Raw genomic sequence first — 14,280 nt, 5'->3', positions numbered from 1 at the left:
TTAGACTTAGAGGGAAAAAAACATAATGATTATTTTTCATTGCAGTTCCAAAGTAAGCAACCTTTCAGTGATATGCAATATTCTCCTTTACCATTTTTTAAGAAAACAAAGTTGTAACTTTGCTCTCTAAAAATACTTTTAGAAATGTTATTTTGCTAAAAATAGAAATTTCAGATTTTTTTTGGTCCATTAGACATACACCAGAAATAAAATAGAATTGAATTTGTATTTTTTCCAAGAGATATGAAATTCACCCTTTTACCATTTATTTTAAAAAAGGGTTGTACCTTTGCTCTGTAGAATAAAGCATTAACTCAACTATTTGTAGCTGCTTTGAAATGTTGCTCTTCTAAATAGACAAAAAAAATATGAAAAAAATACCTTACAAAATATTATTTAAAACCTTTGAATAACAAAAGTCATCCTCCATCAAAGTGTGGATAAAAGTCTGTTCCTTTCACATTAACACCATAGGTTGCCATGGATTTTCAGAATTTTTGCAGGCATTTTGAATGCTTTAGATAATGATATAAGCATGAATCGGACACAAACACTTTTAAGACCTGGAGACTACAGGCTCTGATCTTCCTTAAGCTGTCTGTTCTGTGGTTTTCTTTTCATCCATTAAGGCCTCAAATTTCTCAATCCTATCTTCGCAACACTTTATCCATTGCATCTAATATGTATATGATTTCTTTTATACATAAAATTAATACATGTTACCCCCTTAAATGTCTTTGTAGAAAAAAAAATTCAAAGTATATTGGTAATATTCTGTGTTAAAAATTGACTTTTGTATATAAGATCAGTCTGTGTATATCCTTTAAACTCCAGACAAACGAGCTATAAAAAGTGTAATCTATAAAAATTATGTTTATATGAAAGATGAGATATCGGAGAGATCACACAAGGTCACTGTCTTGATCTCTCAGCATGTGCCGTGCAAAGTCTAGATATCTGATACGAGGGACATAATATGTCATGTATGGGATTCTGGAAAGTTGAAATTTGCAGAATGGTTGAATTGATAAAATTTTGGCATTTAATAAATCTTTGATATTCAAGAAAGTAAAAAATGCACAGATTTTTACTGTTTTATCAAAGATGATATCTGCCTTCTATGAGAGTAAATTAATTAGATGATACTTGTTTTTTATGTGTCATCAGTAAACCATTGTATGAATGCATTTAAGAATGCTTCAGTTTTCATAGCTATGTTCCTCTTCCATTAATATTATTGCTGCACAACTTAAGATGGCACTTCCATGAATTCTCCTTGAGCTTAGGGCTGGCAGTAATTGAGAGCATTAGAGGAGCTATTCATCTATATTTATTGCCTGCAGTAATGATGAGACAATGCAATGATGATGAAAATTGTATACAATCATAAATTTTCTACCAAGGAACGCAACACACGTAACAGCTGGTAGAGTACCTCTTATTTAAAAATTATTTGAGTTTTCTTAATTATCAATTAAAACTTGTTTGGACTGTCTCTTTTATTCCCGTTGCATGCAGAAAAGACAATGTAGACCGAGCATGCTAGACATTGTTTCATATTCATAGTTCATTACAGACTTGGAGGGGAAAACCCCTTTTTCACCTTTGTGCACTAAACCTTGTTTTCTTACAAAAGAGTTCCAACCCCTAATTAGGTTAGGACTGACATCTCCTTATTCTATACACAAGTTGGCTGACATTTATTAGCTGTATTCTAGCTTAGATAAAAAGAAAAAAAATTCAGAGATGTTTTTCTACCAACTTATTAACACAACTGCGACCTGGGGTTTCATAGAAGATCTAAAAGTGTCTGTGATAAAGGTCAAAGGATTTGACCTCTTAGACAGTTCCGTAGTATCTTTTAAATAACACATATATATACTGGTTAGGCCTTCTGGAAGGAGTACATTTCACATTGATGAGTTTAAGTTTAAGGAAAAAAAAGCAGCCATTATATGAATATTGCCCTTTCATAAAGTCAGTACTGGTACATACTCGATATATCCAGTATACATTGTTGGTCTGTAAAGTTTTTCTCTGAAGTCAACATTTGGATGAAAATATATGATATGTAATTTTAGTGCTTTAGATGCATCATACAAAAGTGCATGTATCTACAGGTCAGAGGTTAAACCATTAAATGTCAAGGCCATTTTAATTGAGGTTAAGGTCAGATCAATCAAGCATTTACATGTTAATGATATCATTTTTTTATGTAATAATAAATCATTTTAGAACCAAAACCGTATGAGTTTTGCTTTCACTATTACTGAATACATTACCTAACATCTTCTCCTACTACAGACAGCAAATGTTGGATGCTATCAATTTCAGCCATTTAGGTATTATTGCACTTGGCTGTGCATTCAAAGTTACCAGTGTGAAGCAATAGATTGTCTTTAATTGGATAATATTCACCAGCACAGGGTATAAATTAAGCTCAATTTAGCACTGTCTTGAAGTTCATGTTTACCGAATTCTTCTTCCTGCATTTCTTCCCGGGCAAAATAAGGAAGGATAAAAAAAACTAAAAGAATTGTACTGAGATTGGTTTGTTGTCCAGCAATTTTACTGTCCCTTAAAAGCATGAGCACCAAGAGAATCAGTTAGCATCTCCTTAATGTCTGTGCTACTGGGGAGATAGTTGGGCTTTACATGATCTGGCTTCTCTGTTGGTGTTATACAAATTATATTGATCCAGTCCAAAAGACATTCAGCTTATCGGGAGTTTTATCTATTAAATCACTCCTCAGCAAAATGGTGCTTGGAGACACTTTGCATGGTTTCGTTTTAATTAGTCGCATATAATCAAACTCTCCTAACACAGATTTTAAAGCTTCTCGGTTTTTTAGCATTTTCCTTAAGGGGGATATGCATCAATGTTAAATGGGGTGTTGAGGGAAAAAAGATGGTTGTTTTTAAGTTACTTTCCTGAAAAGCCTTGACTGTAGATATGATGTTATCTCTCTCTCTCTCTCTCTTTCTCTCTCTCTCTCTGGCTGATTTAACTTAGAGAAACACAAATACACTAAACTGATCAAAGTCAAGGAAATTGGCTAAATTTTAGAAAAGGGGGGGGGTGGGTTCTGCTGATTTATTTGTACTCACTTGAACTGAACTTATACCTTAAAATAAAAACAATGTAGTGAATAAATAATGGAAATATAGTAGAAAGGCTACATTTAGATCAAAGGCTCCAATAAGGAGGGTTAACTAGGTGTAGGTGTATAAAATTTACACTGAATTTTTTGCTTTTTAAATAGATGATATTTCAACTGAATTCCTGTAGTAAACTCTAAACCGAGGGATTTGATTCTATAATATGGTAATTATTCATGAAGTAGCACCATGTTAACTTGAATTTAATGCGACTCCTCCGGATGATCAAAGACCCTCTCATTTTTCCATTGTATTCTACAATGTTTGAGAATGTCTCTTGTTATCACAAGAACTCTTATTTAGTTTTAGGCTTGATTAAAGTAGCATTAGGTGCTGTAAAAGTGGTTATTTACACTGGTGATTAAAGAAATACCTGACTGTTTTCTATTGTCAAACAATACGAGTTGGTATTAAATAATCGAATGTGTGATTTACCTCTCTAAAGTTTTAATTTCTGTACCATACCCACGGAGATATTTTCTGCATAACAAGTGAAAATTTCCCCCCACACCAAATTAACAACTTTTACAGTATGACAGCATCCAGTTTACAGTAACAGCATTACCAGTAAAACCTCCATGTTACCGACTAGCAACTACATTCAATTTTAGACTGTGGCTATATATCTTTAGTATTTAAACGAATATTCATTTAGATATGATATGTTGCTGAAACATTGTGCCCTATTTTAAGAATGGTTGCACAAGTTGCCCCTATGAATGGGATATTCATTTTCTGCATTGCACATACCCTGTGCTCCCTTATCGTGTTTGGTACCCAAATTGTACCATGTAATGGCTTACATATCCAATTCACTGTTCCCATGCATAATGAATTTACTTTTCCACCTAACAATGTTAGGTATACAATAATTTTCCCCCTTGAAATTTAATATTGCATATGCCAGAAATCACCATTTCTCTGATTGTAAAAAAGTGAAGTCACAGTATAAATTCAACATTTATTGAAAGTAAAAGTGTAAGTTAAAGACAACATGTGAATTTTATCATCCAGAGGTTTGATGTCATTGGTAAATAAAGCATTAATGGCTGTTTGCAGTCATAAAATGATTTCACAGTATATTAAAACCAGCACATACATATACAATTCAAACACTCATTGTTTTGTATATTTTTTACTAAAAAAAAATTCATACATACTACTTAACACATTGATTTTTTCTCCTCCATATTTTGATTATAAAAATTGTAAATGATTTGAATTTGAAGAAATACATTCAAATAGGTAGGTTGGGTTTGAGGTTTTAGAAAAACTCACATAAATGGAGTCAAAAAATTTACGTGGCAGAATTAAGTTACAAGGGAGAATGATGATTCATTGAAACTTGTCCACAGTATCGCTTTCTCTCGGTATACGACATGGGGTAACTCATAACTGTGCTCCGATCAGCGGCCCGAAGAGAACCGTTGATGCAGATGTGACATTTCAGGATGCGAATGAATGCACGGCGGAATGCAGTGTTAAACATTGTGTATATGATCGGGTTCGCCAGCGAAGCCGTGTATCCCATCCACACAAACACTGACATCAGTTCAGGCGTCACGTTCTGCATGCAGTGCTCACACGTCACTGAGAGAATATTCACCGTAAAAAACGGTGTCCAGAGTATTACAAAGACGGCAAATATGATTCCTAGCACCTTAGAAGCCTTGCGTTCGTTGGTGGTGGCTCGCTTGGACATAACAGGCATCATTCTCTGAGACTTGTTCAGCCTGGAGAGCAGGCGGTGAATGGTATGAGTCTTCAGCACCCCGTTGTTTAGTTCATGGCCCGATGAACTGTGATGCTTACTTGTCCCATTACAGAGCTGACGACTGGAGCCATTATAGAGTCGACCACGGGAACCGAGAAGCGGAGTGGAGGGACTGGACGATTTTTGATTAGGAATAGAACACATGTGTAGGGTGTCGGGCCGAAGTTTTATGGTCAGGCATTCCGAGCTCTCAGACGTTTCCGAGTGGTCATTTAACGAATCACCTGATTCAGATAGAGCAGTGGAATGACGACTGCATGTGCTGATGTCAATACTGGACTGCGACATTTTGCGACTTCCGCAAGGACAAGATAATGTCATTCCATGTGACGTAACATGTTGAACATTAAGGAGACTGGTTTCCGTAACACATTTTGAGAATGCTGTGTGATGGTTGTTGTTGTTGATAGCCATCGTGAATTGTTGCGATGCCTCGGTTCTGGGAATTAATTGACAGTCGCTGCGCGTTAACTCATCAATGCATGAGTCATCATCATCACAAGCATGTTTTTCACTGTTGTCACTAATTTGTTGCAAATGCTTCACAATTAGTCCCTTATTATCTCTGTCATCTGCTGAATTTTGATGGGAATCGTCAATCTTTGGCTCTTCATGAATTTCTTTGCTCCAAACAGACTCTTCAGATCCTGAGGGAGTGAGTTTTGAACTTTGAACTTGAGCAAGAAAATGAAATCTGTTGCACACAAAATCGTCTTTGTCAAAGTCGCCTTTTAGGATTTGATCCATTTCTTTCTGGATTTTGGAATAATTTTCCTTCCATTCCACAAGTTTGAGGTCCTTTTTCCCAATGTCGCTACAGCTGTGGAAATGGCTGTTGCCCGAACAAGGGACGAGGTTTGTTATGATGGAGTTAGAAGTATTAACGGTTGAGCATGACACTGCTTGGTGTACCGACACAGAAGCCTTCCCCAGTGACCGTTTCACTAACGAATCGTTCGAATTTATGCGCAAGAAATTGTCTCCACGACCAGACATCAGAGGATAAGACCTTTGAGGTTTTCTGCAGATTGAACTGAACGATGAAGGTTCTTGATCGGCCAGAGTTTTTAGACACAACATGGACGAGGCTTTTTGATCTAGTTTTGAATCCCCTTCAGCGGTCGATTTTTCTTCCATTCGTAGTCTCACAACAGGATTAGATTGTTTAATTTGAACCATGTCCAGTTCATTTTGTTCTTTGACATTATCCACACACATAATGCTATATTTAGAATGAAACTTCTGGCTTGCGGAAGGATTTGGTAAGGAACATGGTCCTCCATTGGGTAGGAGTGTGGTCTGACTTTGCAGACTACTGTCACATTTTGGGGTATTCAGTAGCGTTCCCAGCACGGATGGGTCACTATCACTTAATGCATTACTTTTATCTTTGTCGTCTGATGGTGGACATAAAAGTGTTTTCAGCTCGCACTTTTCGCTGTGTTTCTGGAGGGCTTTTAAATCGGATCTGTCAATGGTTTTCATGAGCTTCTGGTTTTTCCAGAGAATCCTGATGGTTAGAATATAGGTTATCAGCATGATAGTCAAGGGAATGTAGAAAGCAAATATTGAACCATAGATGACAAAGTCACGAATGGCCGGAACGCACTGTCCATGGTTGAAAACTGAGTTTGTGTCGCTTATTCCGTAAACACAGATGGGACTACTTATGGTGATGGATACTAGCCATACAAACAGAATCTTCAGAGCAACCGTCATTTTGGTCTTGTTTCGGCCGTATTTCATTGGGTATTTGAGCGTAAAGTAGCGGTCCATGGACATGGTACACATATGCCAAATGGAGGCTGTACACATCAGTACATCCATGGTGACCCAGAAAATACAGAACTCCGGACGCAACGGGAAGTCCCCTGTAAGACAGAATGTAGAGTTTCTACAATGGATGATAAACTGTCAGGGTTAGGGTTAGGGTAGTGAGTTATTTTAAACCTATTATAAATCTATCAACCTATTATAAAAATGAATGGAGTTACATATTAATATATGATTGTTGTAAATTAGGGACAATTATTTTAATTATATATAATTTGCTCCTAGTTTAGTATTCTGCAGTCTAAGTAGCCTCAAATTCCTTTGGCTTGGCCCCCCCACCCCCACCCCACTATCAAACCCCACCTACACACAATCACACCCGACTATAAATTTCAATGCTTAGATAAGTACATTCATGAAATCAAAATATGATACACAGAAATAAAAGTGATGAGATAGAGCAAAAAGGAAGGGTTTGTAGGAAAGTTAGAATAAGTCATATAAGATGTCTTTGTCCATGTGTGGGAGGTGTGATAATTGAAGAGTAATTATCCTCAATGATACAGCATACCACACCCACAAACATGTTTACAAATCGGGTTCATCTGTGACAAAATCGTGGGAGCAGCAAATATTCCAATTAGCATGCAACACAGAAATTGATCTTGCCCGCCAGTGTGTCTTTTTATTGTCAAACAAGCGAATTTAAGATTTCCCGGAACTGGAGATTGCGGGCCGAAAAGAAAGAAATCAGTAGAAAATAACGTTAATATATTGATCCTGAATGCTTGTTATCTTCACATTTATTTCTTGCCAAATTTTTATTGCCGAAAGAGATTTTATCTGGAACTGGTAGAAATATGATGAATTAAGAGAATTGACAGACATGCATTGGTTCCCCTTCACAGAATTCATAAAGTTTATTGCACTATGTAAGAGTGAAATATTTTATTGGATATTCCTTTAGGCCAGTACTGTACCTCTTGAGAATAATGAAATTGGAGTACGCTGAGTGGACAACATTTGCAGAGATTGGACCGCTATTGAGCGTTTAATCTAATCACAAACAATAAGTGATTTTCAGAAATAATATCTGAACAGTTATAAAATCAGAAAAGATTTGAGAAAGAGAGAGAGGAATTCATGTATCTGAAGAGAGAAGTAAACCATTGTTAATCAGCTTTGAGAATGGTATATGTATCATGGTTATCAAACGAAGAAATTTGAATCTATTGCTTGAAAGAGAAAAGGAGCAATGACTTCTACTTTGAGAGAGAGAGAGGAGAGAGAGAGAGAGAGAGAGCATGTTCTACTATTCATAGCAGCTTTGAGTTGATCTTTATCATCTTTGTGATTTGGCTACAGTATTACTTATATTATCGTTATTATATGGTTGTTTCTAGTCTATACACATAAATCATAGGCTGAATGTCATAAAAAGAGCAGAGATTGCAATTGACTTTGGATATTGAGGAGGAAAATATAAAAAATTGGATATTCTTGTTGCAGGCATATGCATTTCTTTTAATCAAAGTCCAGATCATTAAAGAACGTTATCTCCCGGCGGGAAGTCGGGGAGCAGCGGGATGCATTCTGGAATTTTTCATAGTGAAAAGAAATGTGTTGGTGCTGCAACATTTTTCAGTATCAAACCATTGATAACACTGATAGTAATCACAAAGCACGCCAAACATTCAGTAGGGCTCCGATAACGCAGGAAAAGGTTTCCGATACCAATGAATATTTGATTACTTTGTCGCACTTTATTAATTTATCATAAGTAAAAGATCAGAAATCTGTTGGGGATCTTATATTCTCTGCATGTCGGCAGCAAAAATGTTAAGTGGTTTTTTTTTTCTCGCTTCTGTATCATCTCTTTACAGATTCTATGAAATTTAAATTTGATATAAAATTGATTTTTGTGATTTTGATTTAAAATTTTTTAATGTGTGTAAATATCTGGTCATCCATTGATACAGGTAATCAATCTTTTTGCCTGTAATCAGAAAACCCTAACATTTTAAAGATGTTACCAATTTGGAAATCCCATATAAATATTAAATAAAAAGGAAGAAAAAAATTATTGTACTATATCAAAAAGATTAAAAAACAAAATTGATTTCCGCACTAAAATTGAATCAACATATTGAAATCCATTTCATAAACCAAGAATTAATATCCATTATTTAAATTTCTATCCAGTAATATGTTATAAAAACTTTATATTGATTTTGAACTTTAAATCAAATGCGTGATTAAATTTAATTTGTGAGATCAATTCAATCCCAAGGACCTTGATGACAAGGAGTTAATAAGTGAACAAAATAATCCCCCAATGTATCACCCTAGGGATTATTGCAAATCTATTAACTTTCATGATCAGAGCTCAGTAAAAGATAATTCCATCTATTAACCCATTCCTTTCCAATCTTCTTCATTTTTGTCCCTTTTTAACCCCGAAAAATCCTTTGGGCATGGTCAATTTTCAGAGATCCCCACGACTTGTTTCAGACTTTTTTGCGTGTCATTGTAATATTGATATTTTGCTGACTTTGGTGAAGCTGTAGGGAATACATTGATGTTCAGAACGATTTGTAAGCTTCAATTTTGGCATGTTATCGCAGAAATAATTCTCTGAGAATGGAGGTTTTTGGGGGACATGGATGATGTTTATAGCTTGCTCTCTGACTATATAAGTAGCATCTCGCATTAATGGCGGATGTTAATAAAAATCTATCGTACAAAGGACAGTGGTTTCATGCTTCTCAGTCTGCAGCATTTATTAACAGCTGCATCATTCATGGCTTGAGGATTTTTTCACTTTAATTGTCTTTCTAAGTAAATAAGCACATTTTAAAATTCAAATTAATTTTCTTCTCCAGTATTTGAACTCCTAAGCTCCCATTTTTACTTGATTCATTTTTAGATAAAGGTTTATAATAAGTTGGGGTTATATGCTTGTAATTGTTATTTCGAAAAAAATAATGTCTTTAATAGCCAACATGGGTCGTTATGTATTTGCATTTTAAAAGTACAGCATCAATCTACATGCTTTAAAGACGTTTACAGTATGAAAAAGCATGTATCAATGAAATTAATATATTTGTCTTCTAAAAGTGCAGAGCAAGTATAGCTCTTTCGAATCACATTATCTTGAACATCACTTTCACAAAAATTAACGCTTTTGAAAGTAAAAGATGTTTGTAATTGTAACACTGTGCTTAACTGAATGCAGACTGATTCTTTCATCCTCCATGTCTTTACATACATTAGATCACAGACTCCTAATAACGATGGATGGGCAGTAATAATTTGGCCTGATCAGATTATCTCGGATTGAGGTCTCTACTTATGTACATTGATTGGATTTCAGTTTTTGTAGTGTGCAACGCATACATCGGGACAGGAAGCTGCCGTTTAGGGGTTGATCATCTCGAAGGTCGGGGCCAATGGTTAACCACCTTGTGTGATTAATATCATAGAATATTGTGGCCCCCCCCCCACCTCCTCATTTGTATGTTTTATATTATGTAATGATTAGGAAAAACTGCTTTGCTGCATTTTTTAAACAAACTTTTATCACATTTTGAATTACATTTTTTCTTCTATTAATCATAATATAATTGAATTTTTTCACATTTGTTTAATTGGAGTAAAAGGTGGATGCATAAAAATCCAATCTTGGGATAAATTTGAAGGAAAATATGAGCCTTCGAGGAAATATTATGTCTGATTCCAAGTCCTTATAATGACTTAAAAATATATTTATGGCCTCAAGCAGGAGGAAAAACAAGAATTCATTGAGGAATAATGAGTATTTTTCACAGAGTTTTTATTGAAATACGATACTTTATAGTTGCTGTACTTGTTCCTCTAAGAGTGATGTACCAGATATTACAGATCTGTAGGGAGGCATCAGTATCTGTAGACCCGCGTAAATCTGACTACATTATATTGTCAACAGAAGTTCTAGGATTGCAACATGGAAAACGATGGAAGATTAATTTAACAAGTTTATGATTGCTGCTATTGAATTAATCCAAGTCTTTTTGTGGTCTCCTGAGGGTTTTTTTTATGATATGTGGGCAATTTCGGAGTATTTGGGTGAGAAATCGCTTCTATTCTCATATTTGCATCTGTTGTATAGTTATTATTATTTTAGAAATAAAATAATATCGAAATGGGATAAAGCGAGAGGTGTTTTAAAGAGAGAGAAAGAAAGAAAGGAAATTTAAACCCACTTATAGAGATATTTAGTGTAAAGAGAAAATGATTGTCTCTAATGTGTAGACAGAAAATTATCAATTTCTGATAATTCATGTGGAAAATAGAGAGATTTGAGAATAATTGCTAAATTGCCAATACCATGAAGTTTTGAAATTGGTTGAAATTTTTCTCAGAGGTTTTATAACATTGCTTTTGAGCACATAACTGACTAGTAAACATAAAGATTTTATGTTTGTAACAGTAAATGAAAATGAAAAAAGCCAATTTTGGCATTTGGAGAAATCCTTTTTGCCAATAAAAAAGACAGCAAATTAGAAATAAGTGGGAAATAATTTACAATGTGATACTTTTGTGATTATATAGATTCATATCTGGAATATAAATCATTTTGATTTTATCAGATTTTTCATTTCTCAAACTGATAGTAATAGCAAATTTTAAATAATTTTATATCTGAATTTAAAACATCATTATTAATAAGATCATCATAATTTAAATCATAAATTAGTCATACCAAAGAGTTCGACTATCATTCCAAACGGCATCACCAAAATCGAGACCAAGAAATCGGCTATCGCCAGCGACATTAGGAAATAGTTGGTCATGTTCTGTAGGCGTCGGTCCCAGATCACCGCTAGGCACACCAAAAGGTTCCCCAGGGCCGTGCAGAACACGATGAAAATGATGGCCAGCACCCCCCACTTAGGGGAGTGAGGAATTGATTCATCGATGGCCGTGGAATTCACTGATGGGGAGGAAATATTGTTAAAACTGGTAATGTCGTACCCTCCAACATGGTCGGAAAAATTCATTCTGATTTTAGGGTGCACCTCAGTATGCAGGGTTAAGACAACCTGCATCGTCTCCAGAAATGGTGACATTGGTGAATGATATTTCTTCCATCACATCTCTGGATAATACAAAGTCCAAAGTCAAAGATTTCTTTTCGCCTTCTTAAAATATTTTATAGTTCTCCAATGGAGTTATTAAACTCCTTCTCCAAATGATGTATTATTCCAACTCACAACTGTGTTAACTCGTTGGGAGTTGAACTTGATTGATGTTGGTGAGCTTTTAAGAAGAGCTTCAGAGCTGCTGAAGCGATGCAATGTTAACTTTTGGACTATGCAAGAAGGCATTAGAGTATTGAGTCATCCTCCACCAGTTGCTGCGTGCAGGGCTCTTCATTGGAGCCATTGATTTTGATATCCGCCAGGTGTGTCTCCAGTTCTGTATGATGTATCGGACTCTAATTGGTCACATTTTGCAGAAGAAAATGGCTATTACTCCCCCTCACAAAACAGCTCACATCTTTTTGGTAGGAATTCTGTGGAGCTAAACTAAACCAACTGCTACCTACCATCTTAGTCTATCCTTGGCTAAATTGATAAATTATTTTGTTTTTTTGCTCTGTTCATCTGCTTGCTTTCATCCTCCTTTAAGCTCAGTAAGCTGACTGATTCAGATTGATAATGAAAAATTTCTGTAGGTTTTATTTATCAAAGTTTTGTAGTCGGATGAGTGACTTCAGATTTTGGTCTACTCTGCATCCCTGTGGTTTTAATAAATTTCAGAGGAAGCTTCAGAGAGTGTGGAATCTGGATAGCATTTGATTTATAGTAATCCACAATCAGAAGAACTGTAGGATTTTGTAGACTAAAGTCTCCTGAATTTGAACCACCCTAAATTATTATTCTATGCCCGACAAAAAGCAGATATTGAAACATTTATACAGTTGAGCATGGGGCATTTTCTGGAACCAGAATTCCTGGCATATATGTTGGATATTGTATTCTGTGCACTCAAACGACTTTATAAATTGATTGAAGATCAAGTACGTATCAGGAAAGTTTGCACAAAACTGATGTTATCTGTGAATATTTGGTCAATCAATGCACCAAATCGGTCATAGATGCCAGGACTTGAGTACAAAATCCAAATTAGACCAAAATTAATTTGCTCCATTTTCCACAGGGCCTTTACAGCTTGTAGAAATTAGGCTTCCGATAATAGAGTCGCTTGTAGATCAGGACCAAATTTGCCAAATTCCTTATGTAGTCTTACTGCAGGTGAACATTACATAATCAGTTAGATTTAATACTCAGTATTGGAATTGTCCTCTTGTGTAATTGCTGCGATAACCAAAAAAAGGCCAACATTAAGCTCCTTATAATTGCTTGAAGCCTCCTCTCACAGATTTATTGCTTTCGACCTCAGGCTCAAACTATTGAATACCATTACCCCTATCTGAGCTATCGATGAAGGAGTTTTTACCTAACGGGTATTGGCTGTTAATTTGATTGACATCTGTATTGGAAATGGGATGAGAACTCTCTGTTGTATTGTACTGAAAAATTATGTCAAATATTCCATAAATCTCTTCTGATGAATTCTATTTTAAAGGAACATTATTTCAATGGTTTAATATTTCATGTTATAAAGAAAAGTTATTGATTGTCAAGTTGATATAATATGTTGAAAAGTATCAGTTTATTTATCAATGAAGCTTTAGTAGCAATTGATTCATCAATGAATGATGAAAGATAAAAAATTTAAATAAATAAATATTGATTTCAAATTACTGATTTTTATGGAAGGAACATGTTAGACCAAAGTTTTTCTTAAAAACCATTTTGCAAATGGGATTTGCAATTAATCACATGATTATTTAAAATGCAATTAAAAACTTAAAATATGTTTTCATTTTAATCATCTCAAGTTATAAAGATACCATTGATTTAATTATTGTAGATATAGCATATTATTCAGTTCTAAGACCTTATACATGTAAAGCCTCTTGGAATAGGTTATCTTGAGTTTAATTAAATTTGTGAATCCGTGATTTTTTATTTTTTTTGGTAAAAAATACTGTTAAATAAATCAGTTATATTATATCCCATGCAACAAAGTTGCGGGAGGGTATTGTTTTTAGCTCACCTGAGCTGAAAGCTCAAGTGAGCTTTTCTGATCAAAATTTGTCTGTTGTTCTTGGCTTTGTTGTTGGCGTTGTAAACTTTTCACATTTTCATCTTCTTCTCCAGAACCACTGGGCAGATTTAAACCAAACTCGACACAAAGCATCACTGGGTAAAGGGGATTCAAATTTGTTCAAATGAAGGGTTACACCCTCTTTAGAGGGGAGATAATTTAGAATTATTGAAAAATTGTTGGTATTTTTCAAAAATCTTTTTCTCAAAAACTATTAGGCCAGAAAAGTTGTAACTTGTATGGAAGCATCATCAGGTAGTGTAGATTCGAGTATGTTCAAATCATGGTCCCCGGGAGTAGGGTGGAGTCACAATGGGGGAATGGATTTTTACATAAGAATGTATAGAGAAAATCTTTAA

General features: G+C 34.9%; 2 protein-coding genes across 2 annotated transcripts in view; one reads left to right on the top strand and one right to left on the bottom strand.

The window, feature by feature from the left end:
- LOC128179445 (26S proteasome non-ATPase regulatory subunit 1-like) overlaps positions 1-14,280 on the top strand; it is a 109,086-nt gene that overhangs the window by 44,422 nt on the left and 50,384 nt on the right. The gene's annotated exons all lie outside the window — the stretch shown is intronic.
- Positions 3,868-12,918, bottom strand: LOC128179446 (uncharacterized). The gene is made up of 2 exons (XM_052846875.1): positions 11,448-12,918; positions 3,868-6,804 (listed from the first exon to the last, which is right to left on the bottom strand). Exons 1-2 carry the CDS (start codon positions 11,812-11,814, stop codon positions 4,475-4,477), a joined length of 2,697 nt encoding a protein of 898 aa, XP_052702835.1. The 5' UTR covers positions 11,815-12,918; the 3' UTR covers positions 3,868-4,474.

Source organism: Crassostrea angulata, chromosome 4 (assembly GCF_025612915.1).
Source record: "Crassostrea angulata isolate pt1a10 chromosome 4, ASM2561291v2, whole genome shotgun sequence".
In the NCBI taxonomy this organism is placed as follows: domain Eukaryota; kingdom Metazoa; phylum Mollusca; class Bivalvia; order Ostreida; family Ostreidae; genus Magallana; species Magallana angulata.
The sequence above is the reverse complement of the archived record's forward strand: the minus strand, read 5'-3'. Positions and strand labels throughout refer to the sequence as shown.

Coding starts and splice junctions, on each gene's coding strand:
- LOC128179446 (XM_052846875.1), bottom strand. CDS start 11,814: ATGTCACCATTTCTGGAGACGATGCAGGTTGTCTTAACCCTGCATACT. Junction 6,805..11,447: donor AATGATAGTCGAACTCTTTG/GTATGACTAATT, acceptor TCTGTCTTACAG/GGGACTTCCCGTTGCGTCCG.